General features: G+C 42.5%; 1 protein-coding gene and 1 long non-coding RNA gene across 3 annotated transcripts; one reads left to right on the top strand and one right to left on the bottom strand.

Annotated features, from left to right (window-relative positions):
* Positions 1 to 877: 877 nt before the first annotated feature.
* Positions 878 to 25,336, top strand: LOC134541773 (venom protease-like). 2 transcript variants are annotated; one of them, XM_063385438.1, is made up of 8 exons: positions 878 to 920; positions 10,847 to 10,930; positions 14,722 to 14,923; positions 16,266 to 16,396; positions 17,894 to 18,086; positions 18,809 to 19,086; positions 21,404 to 21,543; positions 22,937 to 25,336. In XM_063385438.1, exons 1-8 carry the CDS (start codon positions 908 to 910, stop codon positions 23,093 to 23,095), a joined length of 1,200 nt encoding a protein of 399 aa, XP_063241508.1. In that variant the 5' UTR covers positions 878 to 907; the 3' UTR covers positions 23,096 to 25,336. The 2 variants fall into 2 exon arrangements, with proteins under 2 accessions (XP_063241508.1, XP_063241507.1); XM_063385437.1 differs by having other exon boundaries at positions 880 to 920; positions 14,281 to 14,923; positions 22,937 to 25,330.
* LOC134541774 (uncharacterized) lies at positions 4,408 to 9,624 on the bottom strand. The gene is made up of 2 exons (XR_010076687.1): positions 9,586 to 9,624; positions 4,408 to 5,488 (listed from the first exon to the last, which is right to left on the bottom strand). It is a non-coding gene; the product is annotated as an uncharacterized LOC134541774 (long non-coding RNA).
* Positions 25,337 to 26,028: the final 692 nt, after the last annotated feature.

Genomic DNA, 26,028 nt, shown 5'->3' with positions numbered 1-26,028 from the left:
CACGCGGTCAAAGGTAGAAGCATTGAAGCTGGCAGAGAAGGCGCGTGAAAGCGCAATAGCCTGCTCGCAGTGAACCTCTGCAGAAACGCCTCTTCTCACGCAGATACACAGACCCACCAGTCAGTAATGAGGACATTTACTCAGGCCGTTGCAACTATTGCACTGGCGCCACAACATCACTCTAAAACACGTCTTGCTTGGACACAATTCAGGGTTCATATCAGCGTGCCTGTGACTATGTAACAGTTCTTTTGGAAACCAAACCGCTAACACTACAGCTCAAGTTTGCCTGAGCAGACAACCTCTGAAGTTCGAGTCAAGACCAGAACACGTGTCCAAACTAAGTGTGAAGGACAAAACAAACCCTGCAGGAAGGGCTACTTCTTGTGAATCACCGTGTGGCATGGCTGGAATATGATAGGAGAGGGAGAGGGAGACAGCTACTTCCTGCAGGCAGGTAGCTACTTGCGAGTCACCGTGTGGCATGGCTGGAATAGGGCGAGGGAGAGGGAGACACAAGGGCGTCGCCAGGGAGGGGGTAGGGGGGGGGGCAGTTCCCCCCCCTAGAGCCCTAGAAATTTAAAAAAATGTGGCCAAATGCAAAAAAAATACATACTTTTCCCACAACTTGCCCCACCCCCCTAGGCCATCGGCTGGCGACGCCCTTGGGGAGACAGCTACTTCCTGCAGGCAGGCAGCTACTTGCGAGACACCGTGTGGCATGGCTGGAATAGGGCGAGGGAGACAGCTACTTCCTGCAGGCAGGCAGCTACTTGTGAGTCACCGTGCAGGGAGAGAGTCTCCCCCGCAGAGAGAGTGATGCGCGAGAGGGGCGGCTTCTCACTTTCCTCAGACAAGTGGGTCAGGACGCAGAGGCCCGGCAGTCAGCGGCGAGACTGCGCGGAGCATGGCGGCCGCGGGTAAGTGTGTTGTCTGCTACAGCCTGCTACAGCCTGCTACAAGGTCTGCTGGCTAGGCGGTGTAGAGTACCATCTCGGTGTTCGCTACTGGCTCGGGAGTGTGCGCGAGAACTCATGGATGTACGGAGGTTTGCTGAATGGGTTGAAAACAAGCACTTTTTGCTAAGGAACATAGGTCTATTAACAGGGACCCTGCAAGTACACAGGTTTGAACAAGCGCGCATTTTTGCACTGGGCTGGATTCAGGGGACAGCATTGGCTGCGTGACCCTAGCAGAGCGGTGACCTTGAGAGGGATCGCGCTTCTCTCAGCCAGTAGAGAGCTGTCTGATTGTGCGCTACTGTTCGCGCCTGTAACTTTGCAGAATTATCTTTCTGGGACACACGTTCTTGGTGACAGAAAGTGCTTTGTTTTGGCATTCTCTGCCACCCATTCCAGACATCCTGTACACTGTTCGCAGCTTCTGCTATGTCCGTGATTGGTGTCGCAGTTCTTGTGGTCGTGCTTTCAACCTCCTCGCTTCCAGCAACTCGTACATTCACCCCCACATTCTAGCTACGTTCTACCTCTTAATTATTCGTTCCTTCTTTTAAATCAATCAACATTGGATGCGCTACAAACTTATGTCTTGCCATCCACCTTATATTTTTGCCTGGTCCATCATATAAGTCACTACAATCCTCGACCTAATGTAGATAGAAAATTCAACACGTGACCGCAAATACAAGCATCACACCGTCATTAAATCCTTAGCGAATCGCTTACTATACTTTCACCAGATTTGTGGCAACCCTTACTGAACGTTTTCCAAGCAGATGGTTAATTCAGGAGTAACAGGCAGATTGGCAGAATGCATTCACTCACACTCCCTCACTGCGGACACTTCAGCAGCTATCAGGTTCATGTGCACACAAGGTATCATGGATTACAGCTCCTAAGATGCATTAAACGATGTGCGTAATCAAATAATGTAGTTTAAGTTACGGCTCCAACTAAAAAATTACGATCTATATAAATAAATCTGACAAACTTTATTTAAGAACATTTCTTCCGTTAGCGAGTTCAACGTGAACGATGGTTGCTTGTAAAGTATTTCAAACTGACCTAGCATTTATACTTACCTGGCGCGTGTTCTTCAGACCGTGGCAGGCTCAAAGTTGCATCGTGAAGCTTGAAAAACAAGAACGTGAGATTGCGTTAAGACAGCGTTAGCGCCGCGAGTTGATGCGGTATTGCGCGTGGCTAATAAACTGGTATGAAGGGCAACCTCTGGTTCCTGCCCCCGGATATGAGCTCGGTGCTTGCAGTGCAGACGCCGCGCCGCCAGAGGCGCCTCCAGCTCGAGCAAGACGGCCCCAGAGCAGGAGGCAGCACTGTTCCCTGGGGAAGCCTACGATTCACTCATCCTTCTGGACATACCCGAATACTCACGTTGGCAAGCTTTTTTCACAGACGAGAGAGCCAAACACGATGTTCCCCCAAGTTCATGCTCGCTTTTTTTTTTCCGTACCACAGCAGGTGTATTTATTTAGGGGAAAATAAATTCGCGGGCATTTATTCTCCAAATGCGCGGGTTTAACTTATAAAATGTCATTCTTAAAATTATCAAGAAGTAATTATAAATACTTTAAAACATTGTGGATGGTTGGTTATATTAGGTAAGTATAGCTACATTAAAAATACTGTAAAATCATTTTATGGTTGCTTAGCAAATAACTTTTTAATATGTAGCTATCCAGCGCTAAGGAACCCGTTTACATGATTTCACAGTATTTTTAATGTAGCTATCCTAACAAAATCAACCGTCCACAATGTTTTAAAGTATTTATAATGTAGCTAACCTAACCTAACCTAATTGACCATTACCATTAGTTATGAGTTGTATATTTATTTACAATGAACAAAAAAAAAAAACGAAGATGCACGATCGAACGTTTGGCTCTCTCGTCTGTTGAAAGAAGGCTTGCCAAAGTGAGTATTCGGGTATGTCCAGAAGGATGAGTGAATCGTAGGCTTCCCCTGTTCCCTGGGCGATGGAGGCAATAAGAGATCCTGCCATATATCAGGTCTGAGTGGTTCTATTGTGCGAGTAGGTAGCACGCGTGGGGTGGCTGCCGCGGCAGGACTAGTCTGACAGGCCATGCCTCCTGTCACCCACCATCTGGCGCGAGACTTACCTACCTTGTGAGAACCGCAGGACCTGCTGAAAACACTCGGGCTAGCAGACAATGTGGGTCACCTTTCTGCTCTAAAAATCAGGTCGCAAAAAGGTGCATTGGAATGGCGGCTGTGACAGGTGTCCAATCCCATACCCGTGAAACTGTGTTGGACGGAAAAAAAAAAACATTTATAAGAAAAGGGGCGATGTTTGACGCCCAAAAATAAATCAGTAACCACAGATTAATTTCATATGCTGCCAGGGTTCAAATAATATTTCTTCTGCCTAAGTATTCATAAAATTTAAATGCTAGAAAAGCCAAAATCATTAAAATAATTTATTATACAACTTAGTAAAAATGATTTTTGTCAATCAATAACAGTATTAAGTATTTCACTAAAGGTAATTCCAGTTTTTTTAACGCTATACAAGTAAGTAAACTGTTGAAAATTAAAATTAAATTATTTCAGTACGTTTTAATGCAGCCACAAATAAATAGCTGAGAGATGATACGTTTTGAGTGATGTTTTGAGAGATTTGCCGCGTGTTGTCCCTCGGCTCAGAAATTAAACTGTGTTGTCTTTGGTATTACATGTACTATCAAAGTTTTAAATAATAAAAAAATATATAAGTAGGTTAGAATCTACTTTCAAAATTAGTTAACATTTTTGTTAAGCTAATAAACGTGTGTTAAAATCACAGAAGCCTTATGGATTGCCACGGAGGCGTGTTCGCGATCAACGACACTTTCGTTGCGAGGAGAAAGCACGCTTCACTTTCCCCGCGCCACGAGCGGCCTCTAGCAGCCACGGCTAGTCGCCTTCACCGCCTTCACCGCGTGAGCCGGCTGCGACATCGCTGTATGTGCATCTCTCTTGTACTGCGCAATTCCACTCCCAGCATGTTTATGAAATTACTAATTATCCATGTTATTTAGTTGTTAACATTGTTTCACAACCAAGTTATCATCATTTTTCAGAAAAATAAACTTATTACAATATTAAATGTAAAAATTAATCTTATGTGTATTTTTTTTTTTTCAAATTTTATGTTGAAAATAATTTGTGAATACATGCAAAGTTTTTTTATAAAAAAGAGTAAGATTTACTCATGATTAGTAATTAAGTGCATTAAATCAATGTCTATGTACACGCATTATTATATGCTTCTAAATATACTTAATATTTGCTGAGCGAGTTTTTTTTCTCGGTTGTAGTCAATCTTTGTCTATAACAAACAATATGATAATACTAAGGGTAGTTACATTTGGGGTTATTAATTTGGTTCTTTCACGATGTTTATATCGTTATAGTGTAATACTTACTTGTATACTGTTGCGTTTACTCTTTTTAATTAAAAAAGTATGTGCGTGACATCCATGCGTGTTAGAAGTGTAACTTCACACAGATACATAATACGCTTTGAACTATAAAACAAAATATTCAGTGATGCAAAGGAACCATAAAACTAAACAAAATAGTACACAATGCAAGTCCATATTTGGACCAAACATGGCGACGAAAATCTGCAATTCTCACAGTTGTCTCTATTCTACTCGTTACTAGCTGCGCCCCGGGGGGTTTCCCGCGGTTTAACACTTTAAATTGCCAAATAACCGGTAAAGTCCGGTTCGGACTCGCACACCAAGTGTTCCGTACCACACATTATGCAGCGCTATGTCGTTTCGACTCGCACTTGGCCAAAGTTTATTATTTTTTGTTATAATTTAGAGTTGGGACTATAAAAACACTAAGAATGACTATTTTTTACGATAGAACTAAAAAAAAAAAGTTGAAAGAAATTCTGTTATCAAAACCGCTTATTGTAAGACATTTCTCACACATTGTCAAGAGATACTATGTAATGGTATTGTATGAGACAGGGGGCCTAAACACGGGGGTTAAAAGACTGTTATAGTTTCGGGGTGTTTTCAGGGCCAAAAAAATACTGCAATTCGTCTTTGTAAACAATGTTTCGAGAGATGTTTTCTGCTTATATTGTAGAGATTTTTGGCTCTCGATACACGCGAGCAGCCAGCATATAGTCCGTGCGAAAAACATCGGGTGCCCAGATGTATTCTTGCCACTTTTAGTGTTTGTTCTTGACTGCATGAATGATTCATTCTGTTAATTTTTATGAGTCTGTGGTTAGCTACTATGTTCTAAAGTTTGATCATAGCCACAAGCACATTTTTCAAAAACACTCCACAAGTTTCTTGCAAATGTTTGCCGACGCTGATCTTGTTGAGTCATAGCTGCCTCTTGCGGTGGCTCAGGCGCGCTGGGAGGCCGTGCGTTCTGGTTCTCCAGTTCCAGGGCTGCCTGGCGTTCTTCTCGCTTCTCCGCCGCTCTGGACGAAGCCACGGTTCTGGCTGTCTGGCTCTCTTCGTAGCTCGAGCTTTCGGTGAGCTCTGCAAAACATTCCTCTTGCGTTTGTGAGTCATGATAAAAACAAATTAATATCAACAATAACGTTTAATTATAACATACAAACAAATCGATAAATAACAAAATCAACTTAATCTAAAATGCATGCAAAGTCAATTGTTAGAGAAAGAGATAACACAAACCCATCTGAAAAGAAAATAATCGAGATCATTGAAAAATAGCCCAGTGCCATCTATCGTCACTCGAAGAAAACTTACATTCTCGTGAATTAAATTAACTCTGTGTTTTAAGGATTATCAGCGCCATATAGTTTCATGATATATTATAAAAAAACTTCCTGGTCTATGTTGTTACAGAGTTTAGTGATAATACTAATCTGCAGGAAACGTTTTTTTTACCCTGGATGAAGGTATTAAGTTTGTAAAACAGGTTAGGCCCATTCTACAATGGCACGACAACGGATACGGATAACGTAAACGAAGACGGATCTCCCGGAAAATTTCAGTCACGTCTGTTGCTTCTACAATCAACGGAAACGTAACACATGGCAACCAATGAGATTGCATTTCAACGTTACAAAATATTAATTTAACAATAAAATATATTCTGCTTCGAGATCCTAGCACGGGCAGAATTTACGCATAGGTGCATTAAAAATAAACAACAAAGTTATAATAAAACACTAGATATTTTTGCAAGTGAAAAAATCTTTTACGTATTTAGAACATAAACAAACATGGCTACCATCGCAGCCAAGTACCTACTCGGCTTCTATTGGTCGCACGCAGCAACGTAAACGGAAGAGCTCAGCATTGCCGAGCTAATCCGTATGGTCCGTCTCCGTCTGCGTGTCGTTGTTAGAAATAGCCGTAGAACGAACCTCTACATCAAATGTTAGGCAGTCAAGTTTTAATTACGTTTTAGTGACGTTGATCATCCGACAGGAACAACCAATTTTTTCGGGATAAAAAGTAGCATATGTGTTAATACACCGTGAAGAAGTAACCAACATACACACTCACTCTCAAACTTTCGCAAATCCTAGGCAAGATGTGAGGGACGCACCAAACTATAGCGCGTTTAAAATTCAAGGCACTGCCATCTATTGACGAAGCTCAGAACTAAACCGCCGTTAGTTCGCTAGCCTGCTGCACTGCTGCACTGAGCGGATGGGTCTCACCAAGAAGAATAGGAAGTTGCCAGACCTTACTATATGACCGTGTGGAGGACAGAGAAATGACACTCATTGTTTGTATGTCTATGACCTATGATTTTCTTTTATAAAAATGAATTTATCCCTTTTTCACTTCATTGGGAATGGAATTTCACAGTAATATGTGGCCTGTTTGTTAATCCGAGTTATGAACTAGCTGTATGCCAAATCTCATTCAAAAACGTTCAGCGGTTCGGGCGTTATTTAATAATAAACGAACACTCAAACTTTCGCATTTATGATATAAGTGTGATTCTCCTGTCCCACTCCACTCTTCCAAACGAGTGCCTGAGCGCGGCACTTTGTCACGCTCTAACCAGTCATCGACTTACCTTACCGGCTGTACACAAGTTTAACGTGAAACATCTATAAGCTACTACGCCATTTATTCATATAGTTAAGAGCCCGAAAAAATCCGCAGATTTATTTCGCGATAGGATAGAATTCAAACTCATTCACCTTCATGCTGCTTCGGTGATTGGACTACAGTTTACCTGAGTAACTTTTGAATAAATGAAATATACTAAACAAAAGAAGTATCGAATCACAAGAATCCCTGGTAGCACGTGTCACGAGTAAGTAGCCAATGAGCAGGTGCATTCTCCCAATATCATAGAGTATCGTGGATCCTAGAGGTCATTGAAACCGCGAATTTTTTTCCAGTCCATACCTATAGTTGGAATCTAGGTGGAAAGATTTATTGAAATATATGTATATATATGTATATATGTATATATATATATATATATATATATATATATATATAGTCAATTTCAACAAAATCTGTTAAGACGTTTTGGAGATCAAAATTTTTTATACATACGTATATAAATTGCTTGTTTTATAGTAAAAGATAGTTCAATAATTTTAGGTAAGTGATCAAACACTGTATTAAAGAAAGAGATTTCCTGAAACATTTCGAAAATATTAAAGTTACTTAAAATTATTGAGTGATGAACATCTCACCAAATTTGAAGATGAAAAAAAAAAACTCTGTCACTAACAGAATCATGCACTTAAAAAAAATCTGTGAAACTATTCTTTATATTTCTCAAAAAATACTGATATAAACGTTTTTTCATAAATGTTTTGATAAGTTGTTAATTAATCCAAAATTTAGACACCAATCTTGAAGTCGTTAAAGATAAATCTGTATTTACTTAAAATAAACAAATCTAACTGCAAAATCAAAATAATAGGTAGTAATTCGTGTCGCGAACCTAGAAAGCCAAAGATTTTCACAAATATACAAAATATAACATTATCTAAATAAGTATATTGTAGTGAGTATTAGCGCTACAAATACATATTCCTACGCATATGTAGTGCTGAACCCTATTGAGAAGCACCAAGGCGCTACAACTAGGTACTTTAAAAAAGTTACTTATCAAGATATTTTCGTTGATAATGTTCGAACATGAGCAAGGCCACGTCACGCGCAGGTACAGAGCTAGCTGGGCTGCATCACATGCCGCCGTAACATGAGGTGTGCTGTGCGCACCTGGGTCGCTGCTTTATCTCCCTCCAGCCCTCCGCTCCCCCCGCGCGACATTGTTAGTTTGACATCCGAAAACTTCCAGCTGCGGATTTACGCGAGTCGCCGACACGTGTTTTCGAGAGATTTCTGCCGTCAGGACGGCTCGCGATGACGCTACTGGCCCCGGCCGCTCTCGTGAGTTCTGGAATTGCCCCGGGGCCTATATATATGCCCGAGGACGCCAGGGCAGTGAAGTCAGTTCGGAGTGTTCAGTCGGGAGTTCTCCCGCGGCGGAGCTTCCGGGCGATAGTGCCGCGGGTGCGGCAGAGTGGCGAAGTCCTTGGACGAAGGTTCCAGGGCGAAGAGTTCAGTTCCGGGCGATAGAGTCGCGGGCGCGGCGGAGTCCCGAGCGAAGTTGCGAGCGAGGCGTCGAGCGGATCCTCGGCGAAGGCAAGTGCATCGGCGGCGGCGGAGTGTGGCGACGGAGTCCCGCGGCGGAGACCCACGAGGGGTGCTGCGGCGAGAGTTGCGCCAGAGGTGCGGCCCAGAGAGGTGTGTGGAACGAGTGACTAGAGAATAGACCTTGCTTTAAGTGTAATTAATTATGTGCCATTTTAGAAGATTTTTGTGACATAAGTAGTGGCAATAAATAAAACTGTAAAGTGTAATAAAATCTTTAATTGGGCTATCCTTTACGAACCCGCGGTAAATCGTAACAATAATAATTGTTAAGCATGCGTTAAGAAGGTACCATAATATATTTATATTTTAAATACATTTAAAATGTAATAAAACGTGCGAACAGCCAGTGAGAATCGTCGGTTACGTAAACATTATTTATTATAGATAAAACACATAGACTCGTTTGACTCAGTATATTTTGAATGGTTGATGGACGGAGACCTGTAACTTCTTTTGGAGAAGATGACTGAAGAGGCGGAAATGAAACGGGCATGCACATGTCGCTCTTGAAGAACTAGTCCGACCTGGGATGGACCGGCTCTGTGGCTCAAGCGGTGTGCTCGCTGGAAGCTGGTTGCGTCACGCCAGAGGGAATCCCAGCTTTCCCGCGTGTGGCGCCTCTGTGAAAGGGAAACCGACGGTGGCGCTGCGCGGCGGCCGGGTGAAACCACACGACCTGGATCCTGGTCCGCGCTTGGCGGAGTGTTCCTAGATCCTTAGTCGGGCCGCGTCTCTTCGCGGAACTCTAGCATCGTGATGGCTTCCCCAAACCTGAGTGACGTCACACAACTGTAAGCCACTCCCGAAACCATCTGACCTGCTCAGGCAAGCAGTTTACGAGCTTTCAACCTGCCGTAGGCGATGTTTGATGGGCCACTTAAGTTACCTTCCTATTACTAATGTAGCCATACTAAAATATTAATAACTAGCTAAAAATTAATACAATAAAATATTCTAAAAATACTTACATACAATATCATTGAAACTAAACCTGAATTTTCTCCAACATTCTAGACAGTTTTAGGTCTTACCAACTTAACAGTTATTTCCTTTAGACATGTTTCTAATAAGTTATCCGATTACAAAAAAAAATAAATTATGAACTTAACATAAAAATTAAATTAAATATGCGGGCCAAAAAATAAAAATTAAACCACAAGTGCAAAAAATAATAACATAACTAAACAAACTAATTAAATTTTAGAATCAATACGAAACCAAGGGTTTCAACAACAATCGCTGTTAATGACAGCCTACAGGCATTTCATTTAATTATACAATATGCCTTATCGAGAAAATTTTCATGTAAACGGCAACTAATTTGAATCAAAGATGCCGTATTGCGGTTTCTCTCTCTCTCTTTCTCTCATTCACCTTCGACATAAACAACCACCGTCTTCAGTCTGCTGTCCCTGCGAAGCACACCACCCGTCACGCAGCAGTTTGTGATTCTGCCTGCTTGCATGAGCTCCGTATACCTATGATAGGAAGTGTTGTTTCCCGGAACACGTTATTATCAACAAACTTTACATTCTTGGATTCATAAACTTCATGCATTAGCAAAACGTCAGTGAGTCAGATGAAACACGGCGTGTGTGCCTCACGGCAAGGCACGTGCCTCAGTCCATGTTGTCTCACTGCTTGTCGCCAGTATCCAGTGCCTCTCCTCTGGTCGGTGTGTGTTCTTGTTGGGGCTAGAGGTTTCCAATGGCGGCTGCTGTGTTGGCGGGAAGGCCGTGAGTGCCCAGTAGCTCCACCAGGAGGCAGCTCTCTCTCGTCCAACCGTTGTTGTGTGGGCGGAGTGGGTCTGACAGGCGGGGCTCACTGCTTCAGCTCACGTTTAGGCATTTGGTCGCGTGCAGTTTCTAGTTATAGGTTCCATACATTGCGAACGTTTCTATTAATCAGATTCTGAAGAAGATAGAGCACTTCTGGATGTAAAATAACTTGAAGTATTGTATTTAAAAAATGATAGAGTTATATAAACACTTCAGTCACACCAATGCAAGTATAATACGAATCAGTAAGACTCCGCGTATCAATGGATGATGGATACTGCAGAAGGGGCGAGCGGGGCACCTCCACACCAGCGGCTCGTGAGTCTCACGAGGTCTCACGAGGTCTCCCGAGGTCTCGTGAGGTTTCGTGGCAGCCGTGAGGCGTGTGTTTGTGTGTTTGGACTGAAGATGCTGCCGCGACGGCCGGCTGAAAGGTGTGTTTACATTGCAGGAGCGACGCTCTGCCTGGTTGGCACACTGCTGCTGTTACAGAGCGCTCTGCAGGACTCCCCGGGCACCAGGCACTCACGGCAAGGTCAGTCAGCAGCCAGCAGTCAGCACCTGTCACCTGTCACCTGTCACCTGTCACCTCTCACCTCTCACACTTGCACAGGCGCTAGCTGCACTTAGTCTATTGCAAACAACTATAGCTTAATTTTTACATAGGTATTCGTGATATATATAATACTCCAAAACCAACAAATGGGGTTAATATAAATGTTTCACAGAATAACTTGTAAAATGAAACTGCTTGTGATGAACCGCCCACCCTAGGGAGGGCACTCCAGGAGCCTTCAGGAGACTCCAAGGGACTCCAGGAAACTTCAGGGAACTTAAGGGGACTCCAGGAGCCTCCAGGGGTCTCTAGGAGAATCCGGGTGCCTCCAGAAGTCTCCAAGGAACGCCAGGGGATTCCAGGAGACTGCATGGGTCTTAAGGGGACTCCAGGAGACTTCATGGGTCTTAAGGGGACTCCAGGAGACTCCAGAGTACTGGGGAACTACAGGGAACTACAGGAGCTTCCAGGAATCACCATGGGCCTCCAGGGGTCTCCAGAGGACTCCAGGGGACTTTAGGGGACACAATGAGTCTCCAGAGGGCTCCAGGGGACTCTAGGGGACACAAGGAGTCTCCAAGGTACTATGGGGGTCTCCAGGGGACTCCAAGAGTCTCCAGAGGACTGAGATATCTCCAGGGGCCCTTCAGAAGCTTCTAGGGAACTCCAGGAGACTCCATGGACCTCTAAAAGCCTCCGGGGGACTTCAGGCAACTCCAAGGAACTCCGGGGTGTCTCATGTGGGCCTCCAAGGGACTCCAGGAGCCTCCAGAGGACTCTGGGGGACTCCAGGAGACTCCAAGAGTCTCAAGGAGCCTCCAGAGTCCTCCAGGGGTCTCCAAAAGCCTCCAGGGGACTCCAAGGGAATTCAGGGTACTCCAGAAGCCTCTAGGTGTCTCCAGAACCCTCCAGGGGACTACAGAGGACTCCAGGGCAGGGCCGGAACTAAGGGGGGGCATGGGGGGCATGTGCCCCGGGCGGCAAATATCAGGGGGCGGCAAAATATGAAAAATGATTCACTAAAACAAAATGAAACTAGTCATTAAAAAAATTTTTGAAAGTGTACATATCGCAACCAATAAGTTAGCCAAGAAATTAAGAAATTCTATTTAACTTGATTAAGCATAATTTATAAATATATTCGTACTTCAAATGCGTTACTTCACTCTAAGAAACAAGTATTACCATAATTCGTGGTCTGGAGTGAGTAAAACCACTGCGATGAGAGCTGGCATCTCAAGGACCCGTTGCGCGGGTGATCACTTGGCTGAGCAAGATAAATACTCTAAATTCTCTATAAATTCTCTGATAAATACCCTAATTTTTCCAGTCCCTACTCAGTCGCACCTGTGTTTTCGTACCATGTGCGTCTCTGCCTGAGGACGGGAGCAGATAGCAGTTCCCGAAACGTCGCTTGTTTCTGTTTTGGAAAAACTAATGTGTTTGTTTCGTATTTTCGTTTTGTCGTGTTGTTGTCTCGTTTCAACTGTTGTGCTGAATTTTTTTGGGTTCAATATTTTTGTGTCGTCATCATTTGTGGGCTTTTTTCGTTCTCTTATTACATTTTTCTTTGTTTTTATTTGTTTGTTGACCATATTCCTGTTACGGAATATTTTGTGGTGTTTATATCCTGTTGACAACAGCAATTTTTTGCTTAATTTGTGCGTTTTGTCTTTTGGTTATTTTTACTTATTTATTTATTTTATTTTTTAGATTTCTTCTACAGAAAAAGTGCTTAGCAATGTCGTATGTCAAAAAAACTTACATCAAGTAATGTTGGAAGTCATTGACAGATTAATTATGGAACTGGAGTAACAGGTTTAAGGCTTTGGAGAACATTAACAAAATGTTTGGATTTTTAAGTGGTGTTCAAATACATAAAATGGAAGTAGAAGATTTAAATTCAAAGCAGCAGAATTAGGAAACACAGTGCCGATCTTAACAAAGAAGAATTCGTATTTGAAATTGAAAGTTTTAAGCACCATGCATTAACAGTAGACTATGAAATAAAAGATACTACAGCATCAACAATGTTGAGCTTTATATACAAAAATAAACTTGAGGAGGCACATCCTAACATTACTACTGCTCTGAGAATGTTTCTCACCCTTCCAGTTAAAATTGCGTCAGGTGAAAGAAGTTTTAGTAAACTTAAACTTATTAAAAGCTATTTGAGAAGCAGGATGGGCCAGCAGAGATTAAAAAATCTAAGTATTATATCTATTGAACACAAACGAGCTGCTTTGATCAATTTTAATGATATTAACAACACTTTTGCAGCTAATCATGCTCGAAAAATTAAATTTTGAACTGAATTTCTTTGTATGGTTATCAATAAAATATTATACTTAATTCAGAATCACATGTTCCTTATGTAATTTTAGTAACTAATAAACTTATTGGTAAGACATTAATTTTCACTGTTGTGCAAACAATAAACAATAGTTTGATAACAGTCTACTTCATTATAATAAAAAATGTAATTGTATTAGTTTTCCAATTAGTGTACTTGATAAATAAAAGTTCTCAATTATGTATAAGTGAATGGTATCATTTCAACCACCGCTTCTAAAGAAAAAGGGTATTTTATAATGTTGGTAAGGAGGGGGCGGCAAATTAAGCTTTGCCCCTCCTAACGAATCTCCTAGTTCCGGCCCTGCTCCAGGGGATTCCAAAGGATTCCAGGGACACCAGGGGACTCGGAGCAGCGCGTGCGCCTCAAGCGGGGAAAGCGGCGGGTGCGGGGGGAGGGAAGTGCCCTGAGAAAATCCAACCTCAGCCACGAAGACATGGTGAAGACAGCTGTCCCCAGCTCACTCGCCCGCCATGCAGGACTGCATGAGCCCCATGTTTAGTTGCCTAACAAACTACTGTTGTTTGGTAATGCCACGCGAAAACCTTATTCAAAAATTATCTCATATTTATTTTAAAGACATTTTACTATACAAAAATTAAAATTACACAAGTTTAAAAATATCGCAATGCATTGATTTCAATTATCATTAGAAATATTTGATTCAATTTTCATGAAAATGTATTAAAAATGAGAAGTAAATCAAGTAACTGAGACGACACATTTTGAACGAGTAAAATCTTAAATCTCAAATTTACAAAAAAAATTAATAGTCATCATCCCGATAGTTTCTTGGGCTAGATAGTTCTCGTGGTGGACCTTCCTCCTAATGGCTCGGCCTCCTCGCTAACACATCCCAGCTGAGCTGCTGTAGGATCGCCCCTGCTCGCTCGACGTGCCTCATGCCACGACAGGCGAGCAGAAGCGATGCTGGTGGAGGCTGTGGGACTGCCTACTGCTTGTTGTCTCTCCCCAGTGTTGACGCACGACTGGCCACACCAGACCTACCGACAGCCCTACCACCGCCACGGACAGACTGCCGACTGGCCTGTCCGAAGGTACGCCGCACCGCCCGACTGGCAGACCAGGAGACGATGGCCGCCGCGGACGGTGTTGTTGCCCGTGCCGGACTACTCACAGAGACACATCCTGGGTGACAACCCATCGGAGACCATAGCGACCATCTCAGAGACGCTGGGCGCCATAAACACGGTGGGCCGCTACCTGGTGAACATGACGCGGGCGGGGCGACTGGAGCCCGATGCGGATCGCTTGGACGCCAGTGATCCGGTGGTGGGAGAGGACCTCTCTGGCGCCATCTACACCATCAGCAAGAACGTGCTGGGTCGCAATGTGACCGACACCATCGCACCCATTGTGCGCGAGGTCACCTTCAACACGGGCAAGGTTGTTCTAGATGGCGGCGGGACTATTGGTGGAGGCGCCGGGTTAGGAAATGCTGGGCGGAGCTGCAGCACTCCCAGGGGCGACCCGGGCCTCTGTGACGACCTCAGCAACTGTCCGCAGCTACTGTTCGACCTCGCCAACCTGCGCCAGTCCATCTGCTTCAAGAGCTTGTTCGTGCCGGGGGTGTGCTGCCCCAAGACCGGGGACACCACGTGAGTATCATCTGCCAGTTTGCGAGGAACTGGGACTGCAACACATATACATACACACACCTATAAACCAGAATAACTCATTCCACATTCATGGTTCATCACGAAAATGTTCATCTTTTTTTTTTAGTGGGAATATGTCTTTCTGGGAAGGGTGTTTGTTAATGTGCCTTTAAGATGTGCAGCCTTGGACTTTAGTGGGTTAAGGTGGGTATTTTATGCCCTCCCTTTATGGGTCGATCATAAACCTCAGGCAGCCTCACAGTAGGTAAGTCACAGTGAATAAAATTCAAGATAATTACTGTATAAAACCAAAAATGTACTTCCACGCTCAGCGAATGCTTGCCTTAAGGATCCCTTACCCAAATAAAAAGAGCACTGTTGTTAAAATAGTAACCAGACACACAGATAAGAACAACATTAATTGGAAAATCTTCTAAAGTGTCAAATTTACACAATGTCAGCTGTTAGATTATTAATAAATTAATATTATATTAATATATTAATAAAATTAACAAAGTTCATGCACACAGTTTGCACACAATTACCATAGAGTACAATAAAATCCAAAATAAAAAAAATCAATATTATAGAAATACATCACAAACTTATCCACAAGATTACACATTGTAAAGTTAAATAATTTTCATTTAAATACAATAAAAAATTAGGTGGTTCTTATTGGGAGTAGATTAATTTGACAAGTCTCAGAAATCAAATTAATTATATAAGCTTTTCCTAACCGTAATAAAAATTACTCGATTAGAGTGCGAAATTTTTTTCTTGCAGCTAGCCACACATTTATGTTCCCGTTACCAAGTAAAACTTAGGGTTCAAAAAAAGGCACTCCAACTAATTCCGAGTTCCATACTCGAACTCAGACCTAACCACATAAACACCCGATACACAGTAAACCTATAGCATTTAGAGCCGAAGCAGTAAACTACACAAACGAAGAGTAATTTACATGCGTTCTTGAATCTATACTAATATTATAAAGCTGAAGAGTTTGTTTGTTTGTTTGAACGCGCTAATCTCAGGAACCACTGGTCCGATTTGAAAAATTCTTTCAGTGTTGGATATTACATTTATCGAGGAAGGCTATAGGCTATATTATATTATCAATAACATTAGGGATCCTTACTAAAAGTCCAATTTAGAATCAAATGCGTTAGATACAACATGCAGTGCACGTACGAAGTGTGTGTTGACAATACCGCAGGCGCTAGAAGTTTATATTTAATACAAATACAGTATTAACAGTCATATGGATGATGAACTCTGTTAGGGATGCACTAGTAGCTGACCCATGACTGCTGGCACATCAGGCACCACATGCTTGCAGGTCCTCAGAGACGCCCGCCACGACCACCAGAGCGCCCGTGGTGCTGACCGCGCGTCCCTCCACCACCAGGAGACCACCGCCTGTCCTGCTCACCACGAGCACGAGACAGCCTCCCACAGAGCTGCCTGAAGGTGAGCCGCGTGTGCTGCTGTGTCACCGTGCCACATACCTACAGTTTCTTGGTCCGACTGGTCATGTGAGTGGCAGGCGGTTCTTATAACTTCTCACATTTCCATCTCGCTATATCTGTCCCACTCTATATCTGTAATGAATTCGCCCTGTCCCAATATGATGGCATTGCATGCGCATAGTGTGGTTGAATCCGAGAAAGTACCTGATTTCTCTCCAAGCAGCTCGCATCAGCTCTGTGTTCAGTAGAGGTGTAAAAGTAACGAAAAAAAAAAGCGTAACCGTATGTATTCGTTACTATAACAATCAGTACTCGTTACTATCGTATCGTTACTCGTTACTTCTGATACCGCATAACATGCAACGAATCGAGTCGTATTGCGTACGCGTACAATATGACGTCGCGTAAATAATAATAATTAGAATATATACAATTAACAATATTTGATAATTAACAGTTTTTGTTAACCAAGAAACAATTAAATCTCATTAGAGCGGCCTTATTATATTATCTCTTTTAATATAATAAAAAAACGTGAAAATTCGCGATAATAAAAAACAAAAACATACATATTTCTAATTTGTAAAAAATACTTTCTCACGTTGTTTCTGTTCCAATCTCAAACTTTGTCTACACACACAATACCTTTAATAAACAGTAAAAAAACTTGGACGAAGAATTTCCAAATTATACTTTACTTAATAAACAAACATCGTTCTTTGTAACGTAAATTCATCGAATATGCGCGCGCATGCGTGAAACATACGAAACATGCGAGTAACGAAATTCAGCCGTGTGTAACGTTTCGTTACTCGTATATAGACGGCGAACCCGTTACTCAGTAACGAATACATACGGTTTGCTACAGCTCTAGTGTTCAGACTCACTGACGTCGTGCTGTGTCAAGTCACGGAGCAAGGGGCATTAAACCACGACCGCCCCACTCTCCTGGGGCTGAACTTGGGCAGTACCATGAGGTGCCTCAACCTTCAGCCTCTGGGAGGATAACCATGCCAGAGATGGTTCGCATGGACTTAGCTCCATGTCTGGTTTATCATTCGTAATATTACTGCCTCCTAGAGCCTCGAGGCAATATCAGCAAAGAATACTTGTCATATAGTGACTTCTGCGAGAAGGTATTAATGTCAGATGACTATTGAACCAATCAGGAACACAGCAAACAAGTGATAAGTTCTGTGAGATACATTACCTATGAAATGGATAAGTAATTTATATGTATAATAAATTGAAAAATTTAAGTATTTAGTCATTTACACAAGTAAAAAAAAACCTGTTTAAATCCAAGATTTACAAGTAAATTTCAATACAAGTTAGTAAAATTGGCACATGTTCTAGTTTACTGTGAATTACAAACAAAAAAGAGGAGATAAAGAAGAACTCACCCGGCCATTAAGTTAACCACACAGATAGCCTACCTCAGAGATGACTCTCGGCGTGTGAGAACGAGGCAGTGGCGGTGCTTGGGGCATGTTTGCAGACTGTGGACAGCCCGAGGTGCCAGGGTTCAGAGTGGTGGGCGGCGAGGAGTCCCTGCCGGGTCGCTGGCCGTGGATGGCGGCCATCTTCCTGCACGGTCCCAAGAGGACCGAGTTCTGGTGCGGTGGCTCTCTTATCTCCAAGCGCCACGTGCTCACTGCTGCGCACTGCACCCGGGACTCGCACCAGCGCCCGTGAGTACCCAGACCCTTTGGCAGTTCTGCCACCTTCACAGCAGGGTCGTCGGAACGTTTTCATGAGTGAGGGGGCGAAAATATGTATCACACTTGCCTCAGTCCTAGAGTGGGAGGTCCGGGGGCCCTCCCTTGGAAAAAAATTTGGAATTTTAGATGCAAAATTGTGCTATTTAATGAGTTTCCGAACCAAAATATTAAATATACCATTCCAAGAATGTGATGACTTAGTTTGTATTAAATACTACTCTGACAGTAGATGTAGTACATTTTAAATAAAATACCATCTAGGAATTTGCAATCATTTTACAGTATATTGACAATCATAAATTTGATTTTCTAATCAATGTGATCACCAATGCAACGTTTGTAACTACTGGTTGAGAAAAAATACCACTAGGACCAAAAATTTATTCTGGGAAAAGGAGGGGGGCGAAATGCTACTCTCGCCCCCCCCCCTCCATGCATAACAGCACGGGGGCGACTCGCCCCTGCTGCCCCCCTCCCCCCCTGTTCCGACGTCCCTGCTTCACAGTGTTGAGGGCCGTGTGCTGAGTGCTGAGCGCTGACAGCTGAGGGCTGAGGGCTGAGTGCCTAGGGTTGTGGCCTAGTAGTGAGTGCTGAAGAGTTAGGGCTGAGGGCTGATGACTGAGGCTGAGTGCTGAGGACTGAGGACTGAGGGCTGAGGGCTGAGCGCCGTGTGGATGGTGCTCTGGGCCTAGGTTCGGCGCGAAGCAGTTCACGGTGCGACTGGGCGATGTGGACCTCAGCAGGGACGACGAGCCCTCAGCGCCGCAGACCTTCCATGTGCTGGAGGTGCGCGCGCACCCCAACTTCAGTCGCGTCGGCTTCTACAACGACATCGCGGTGCTGGTGCTGGACCGGCCCGCACGCCACTCGCGCTACGTCATCCCCGTGTGCCTGCCGCCCGCCCCGCTGTTGCACGAGCGCTTCGTGGGGCAGCGGCCCACCGTCGTCGGCTGGGGCACCACCTACTACGGTACTGCCTGCTCTTCATGTCATCGCCTGTTACTCTATCCATAGAGACCCGGAAAATTCGCGGGTTCATTTCGTGTTATGCTAAAATTCAAATAATTATACCTTGGTGCTGCTTCTGCCATTGGTTCACTGTTAATCTGGAGGACTGAGGGCCAATTAGAGACCCCTCACTCATAGAAGTGTCGAATCACAGGCCACCCGGTCGAGACGACTCACAAGTTAGCAGCCGATGAACAGTTGGCATTTGCCCGAGTGTGTAGAGGATATTGGAGTCTATCCTGGAGGTCATTGAACCCGCGAATTTTCCGGGTCTCTATCTATCCATATCTATACCTAACTATATCGTACTAACTCTATATATCTATTTACATCTATACCCATCTATTGCTCTCTACCTCTCTTTATCTCTATCTGTATACCTTTCTATATATCTCTATATCTCTTACTGTCTCTCTATTTCTCTTCTTCATATACCTATTTCTCTCTATAAATACATATACCTATATCTCTATATCTCTCTCTACACACTTCTCTATCTATCTCGCTTATTCTCTATACTTCTCCCTATCTCCCTCTATCTATCTATATCACTCTATCTCCATATCTCTCTTTTATATTTAATTCACTTCTGCAACGGGCACACTCGTACAACGACAACACAAACTGCCGATAAACTATACGAAATATACACATTTGTTGAAATGACTCGCATGCCACCTATTGTTTATGTCACACTCTACCCGAAATGTCACTGTTTGTATTTGATTCAATTCAGTTCTGCGTATTTTTGTCGTTTATATTTAATTCATTTCAGTTTTGTCATGTGTACGCACTTATACACCCAAAACACACAAACTGCCACTAACTATATGAAATACAAAAATTTGTTGATACGATTCGCGTGCCACCTATTATAAAATGGTTGTACTAACTCAGAAACCTTCACGGCCATGCGCATAACAACTCACCAAAGTTTCATCGGAATGGGATGAATGTTGTAGGAATGCATACAGGGCCAACGTGTATTATATATATATATATATATATATATATATATATATATATATATATATATATAGGCCTTTATAGAGCTACTATTAGTTTTGCTGTCCCTTTGCTAACCTGCTAACCTGTTGACTTCAACTCTATAGACTAATACCTACATTGATACGACTCGCCTCACCTATTGTATGTTATCTCACCTAGACAGTAACCTTCCTTGAGTTTCAAAGGTCAAATGTGCATAATTTCATAGCGTTCGGATGTATGGTTTAGAAACGTATAAGGGACAAAAAATCAAACTAAAATTCATTCTTATATATAGATTTACAGGATTTAAATATAATTTTAAATGTATTTTATATGCTTTCGAATTTATGTACAGCATGTTTAAGTAAAGAATTTAGGCGAGAGGTAAATTAACTATGTAGTTAGTGCGCCACCATGGTGCCGATAGTGGCATGCTAGTGTTGGAACCATTGAGCAAGTAGTGAACTAGTTACTCGGCAGATGGCAATACTGTGGGTGGCGTAGAAACAAAGGTAACCGCCGACCGCCGAGACTTGTACTTGGTGCAGCGAAGTGAGACGTATAAACGGTCCGCGCGCGCCTGTGTCGCCGGGAGTTGTCACGGAGATGGTGATGTCTGGTATGTTGACCATACCTTGAAGAATCATCAGCGACTGATCAAAGAGTTCTGACCTCACCTAGGCTAATTATGAGGACGCGCCCCCGCCAGGTGTGTGTGTGTTACGGTCGGCCTAAAGAGTAGTATATTAGTTTGGACTTTGTTTACTAGTGTGAAAATTTTAACATGGTTCACACTAGGTACCTATAAAAGTTAAAATCGGGGAGTCCCAAGCTTTTTCAGTTCACAGCGCATTTGGTTTTAGTGTTTTGTCTCGGTCTAGTTGAAATATGTAGGGTAGATGCAATTATGCTAGATTAATAGTGCATGCGAAGACACGATTTCAGCGCGTCCCCCTCCCCCCTCGATCCTCGCGCCTTAGGCTGCAGCCTAATTAGCCTAAGGGTTAATCAGGCCCTGAGAATCATGGTAGTTTATGCAATATGAAATATTTTATTACGACTTTGGTGTTAGTCATACGACACTGAAGACAAGAGAGCGACGAAGTTGTAGGCCACTGTTGACCAACAGCCCGGCGAGCTACAAGTGCTTGCAGTTGGCGTAGTTGGCTCCTCGCCAAGGAGTACAGCGTAGCCCCAGCTCACCGCAGTGATGGCAGTGATGGCAGTGATGGCAGTGACAGCAGTGATGGCAGTGATGGCAGTGACAGCAGTGATGGCGCGTGTTGCAGGTGGCAAGGAGAGCACGGTGCAGCGCCAGGCAGAGCTGCCAGTGTGGAGGAATGAGGACTGCGACAGGACGTACTTCCAACCCATCACTGGCAACTTCATCTGCGCCGGCTACCCTTCCGGGGGCAAGGATGCTTGCCAGGTGCGTTATCTGTACTGCCATGTTCTTTTTACTGCCAGCGGGGTTGTCTTCGTGTCTGCAACATAAACAACCTTTCATTTAATTGTTATTTAATATGTGCTTCGGGACATTCCGTGTAATGATTCGATGTAGATAATGTGGTTTGTATGACCTAGGGCATAAAACTTATCTTCCATTTATTAATGATCTAGTAGTGATTACTTACAACTACACACCTAGATGGTCACTAAAATAAGTAGAATTTAACAGTAGGTCCTGAAACTGGGTTCAGGGTCCGGTGCCGGTGTCCGTCATCTGGAGTATGACGTCACAGCGGCCATATTGGATGATGATGATGTAACCTTTGTAATTTTCTTTATGGTTGCCTTCTTGAATTCTGACGTCACAGTGGCCATCTTGGATGACCTTGACATCAGTCGCCATATTAAATTCGAGAACTTTCTGCCATTTTGAATTGTGGCATCACCATTGTAATTTTAGTTACGCCTTCATCATGGTATCGAATGCCCCAATCTCTAATGTTGCATTTTTTGCTATGGTCACCATCTTGAAAATCTGTATTGTAATGTTATATTTTCGGAAAAAATATTTATTTTAAAAATAATTCATTAAAATTTAACAAAAAAGAATTTACTCCATTTTGAAAACTGTACGCCATCTTGAAAATCAGTAAATATTATACAATTTTAAAAGGGACAATTTTTTAATTTATAAAAAATATTTACATAAGATTTTATTAATTTGACATAACCTTTGTCCTTGAATTTTGACTTTGACCATGACCATGACCTCGAACTCTGACAGCAGATGCCTTCTTGAGTTTAACCATATTGGAACCAAGCACTCCAATCCCCGGATGTTGCAATTTTCGTTATGAAAATATTCTAGGTTCTAACCCAGCGATGGCAATCCATTAAAAATTGCGACTAATGAATCCTCCACGGAAGCCACTGACAGACTGACCTCACACCACTAATGCCAGCGCAGATATTACGCCAGCCAGTGTGATGTAATGGCGGCCATTTTGTTGTCGCTGCTGACATATTGTTTTCGGCTGCTAGAGGAGGCTGTCGCCATATTTCTTTTAATTTTTACCCGCTAAGTGAAGTATTCATATATTGCCAGGGCGACCACCATCTTGACAATTGCCCGCCACCTTAAAATTATCTAAACATTTACCTATAAATTCAGGAAAAAAATTCAAAAATCATTAAAAATGCTTATTGAGTTAATGATTGATTCGACCGTCTCCTGTCCTTGGTTCGATCCTTGGTCAATACAAACAATTTTCATTCTAGGTAAAAATTTATTTAATACATCATGTTCAAAATTCTAAAAGCGGCTGGAGTAAGCCGATATGCCCGCCACATGCTGGGTGACTGGTGTGTTCCAGGGCGACTCCGGCGGCCCGCTCATGCTCAAGAGAGACGCCTCCTGGCTGCAGATCGGCGTCGTGTCCTTCGGCAACAAGTGCGGCGAGCCAGGCTACCCGGGCGTGTACACCCGCGTCACCGAGTATGTCAGCTGGATCCGCGGCAACATGCTGGAGTAGCCCGACGGCGCCGGTGCCATGTTTGTTCTTGTGTTGGCGTCAAGCACGTGTGCGCGACGTATCAGAGCATGGGGTGGGCTGAGTTTGGTAACACTGTTTTCCCCCTTAGTGCTCAATGTTATTTTCCCTCAACATTTATATATACTTTAGTGATCTTTAGTTTAAATTAACTACTCCGGATTTATCCCCTTCCTTGCTACAAAAATAATCTGGGTCCTTCACATCGCTTCTTTTGCATTGTTCACCATTACTTAAAATACTCTGCATTGCTTGTCATTCAGTTTCATGAAAAGTTGAAAAACACTTTATTGAAAGTAGTCGCAGGAAGAAATAGCAACGGTTCAGATCCCTCGCCCCAGAATACAAGAAACAAGAAGCTTTCCTACTGGAGACACTCACTACTGTTCTCGCCTTGTGTAGCGAATCAAGAGGTGCTGATACACTCTGCACAGAAACTCAGAAGTAAAAGATAAGCCTTTAACTCTAGCCACAACCAATCAGAAAGCACTCTATAGCTTTGACACCAAGTTAACAAATCGCAGCTACGGTGTTTCAGTTGCTTGAGGATATGGAAACATACAAAACACCAGTATAGACATGTGAAAAAGTAACACATTCTTTTCTTAGTACTGGAAATAACAAATAAGCATGACTAGAACTGACTTATCATGAAAGTTAAGAGGACGGCTTAAGCTAAGCAGCCGCATGGCACAATGATTTGTAAAGCTTACCAGAGCAAAAAAGAGGTGTAATCGGGCACAGGCGAACACGAGCCGATGTATTCATCTAACAAGTAATAACATGACTAGTACATGCCAACTATAGCTTATCACAGTTGCAGTTACCGGTCGTGCATGCCACAAGGGAGATCACGCCCGTGAACCAATATAAGATGACACTAATTAAGGCTGAAGGGGAAAATGGAATACTGAAACAACAAAGTGTTGACCCTCCATATATACTGAAGGAGAGGCAGCAAGTGTTGATCCTAACCTAGAGTATTTTTAGAATTAAATGAAAATAACCAATTATTAAAATTATTAAATTTTGCTCTTACGATTAAAATCTCTACGAATTATAACTGTAAGCTGTCGTAGTGTTCCCAACCAGATTATGAAGGGATGTCGATTGGGTAACATAAAGAAAAACGAATAAAATTAATTAAAATAATTTAGGCATCAAAGTTATAACTATCTTCAGTTGACTAGTAAAGTTTTGTACTCTAACTCCCATTTAACACTTACTACCATGCAGCCGCGCGCTACCATGCAGCCACTCTCTACCCGGCAGCCGCGCACTACTAGGTCTCGGCTTCGCGCGCTACCCGGGACACACTAGTAGTGGTGGTGACACTATTTGAGGGGAGGACACTGGTGGAGGGGGGAGACACTATTAGAGGGGTAGACACTAGAGGAGGGGAACACACTAGAGGAGGGGGAACACACTAGTGGAGGGGAGACACCAATGGAAGGGGAGACACTAGAGGAGGGGGGAGGCACTAATAGAGGGGAGACACTATAGGAGGGGGGACACACTAGTGGAGGGGAGACACTATAGGAGGGGGGACACACTAGTGGAGGGGAGACACTATAGGAGGGGGGACACACTAGTGGAGGGGAGACACTGGAGGAGGGGAGATACCAATGGAAGGGGAGACACCAGTGGATGGAGAGACACTAGTGGATGGAGAGACATTGGAATGTCTGTCTCGAGGCTCGGCGCGCAGTTCAAACACGACGCTGTTGCTTATTCACCGCCAGCTTAAAATAATGTCAAAATACGGTAGGACTGCGAAAAAAAATTATTTATGTGCAACAAACAAATTATATCTCAAATGAAAGTTAACCATATCAGCATGTGTATGTTACTCTTTAATCTATGGACCCTCATTGATTAAATAGAAAAAAAATATTTTGCTTAGCAATAAAAAATTAAGTAATATGTGCTGAATACAGAGTTTTCCCTAGTATTTAACCTGTGTAACACAATACAAATTATGCATTTTTTATATTATCATAGTGTATATTTTCATATAAAATGACAAGGTACATGCCAATGTATTTATATGAATGAACAATGTTTTTGTATTTATTGGTATTTATTTTTTAATATCAATATGTACGGTTGTGTAGGTAATATATACCAGTACCATGTTTATTTCACTTGTCCAGTATTATTTTGTACTTACGTTATATGATAAAACAATTTTTTTTAGAATAAAGAATAAGTGTGTAGTAATAAGTAGTCTCCTTTTTTTTAGAAAACAATAATGACCTGACAGGTGTGTTAAAGACTGTATTTCATGTTTAGAAATTAAAAAAAAAACAGTGATTTAAAATACTGATTATGACACAATAAGGAATAACTTAATGAACAATAAACTTTAAACGTTTGTACTACATCATAGTGATAATTCAAGTAATAATTTAAGATATAACTGCACACGTGTCTTGCATAAGGTTATTTCTATAATCCGAGTGCTCCGAGCTGAGAGTGCGAGAGCAGCTTCCTCTGAGCCTGTGCTTTGCCCGCGGCGATCTAGACATTACCCTGTTCGGAGAGCAGCTACAAAAAAAATGGCAACATTTTATCTCTCAAAAGACAACAATATTTAAATAATAAAAAAACAGTAAAATGAAATTGCTGATTGACAGAAAACATTAAAAACTTAAAGCCAAAAAAAAAACGTGCAAAGCAAAAAATTAGAACAATTAGCTATCAGTAATAACTAATAAGTCAATGCACAAATATTGCGTGTTAAGACGTTTTATTTGATAATTTATTTTCTCCCGATATTGAATTGCACATATAGGTACTAGGAATGTTTGGAAGTATGTGATAAAATAACAGCTAGAATTACTCATACAATACGTTTTACCGTACGTTAAAAAAAAAACTGATCTGTCACGTCCATCATTTTTTTTTGTAGTTCA

The sequence above is a fragment of the Bacillus rossius genome (assembly GCF_032445375.1).
Source record: "Bacillus rossius redtenbacheri isolate Brsri chromosome 4 unlocalized genomic scaffold, Brsri_v3 Brsri_v3_scf4_2, whole genome shotgun sequence".
Taxonomy (NCBI): domain Eukaryota; kingdom Metazoa; phylum Arthropoda; class Insecta; order Phasmatodea; family Bacillidae; genus Bacillus; species Bacillus rossius.
Note: the sequence above shows the minus strand (reverse complement) of the source record. Positions and strands in the feature narration are given on the sequence as shown.

Coding starts and splice junctions, on each gene's coding strand:
- LOC134541773 (XM_063385437.1), top strand. Junction 16,397..17,893: donor TCCCACAGAGCTGCCTGAAG/GTGAGCCGCGTG, acceptor GCATGTTTGCAG/ACTGTGGACAGCCCGAGGTG. Junction 21,544..22,936: donor GGGGCAAGGATGCTTGCCAG/GTGCGTTATCTG, acceptor GGTGTGTTCCAG/GGCGACTCCGGCGGCCCGCT.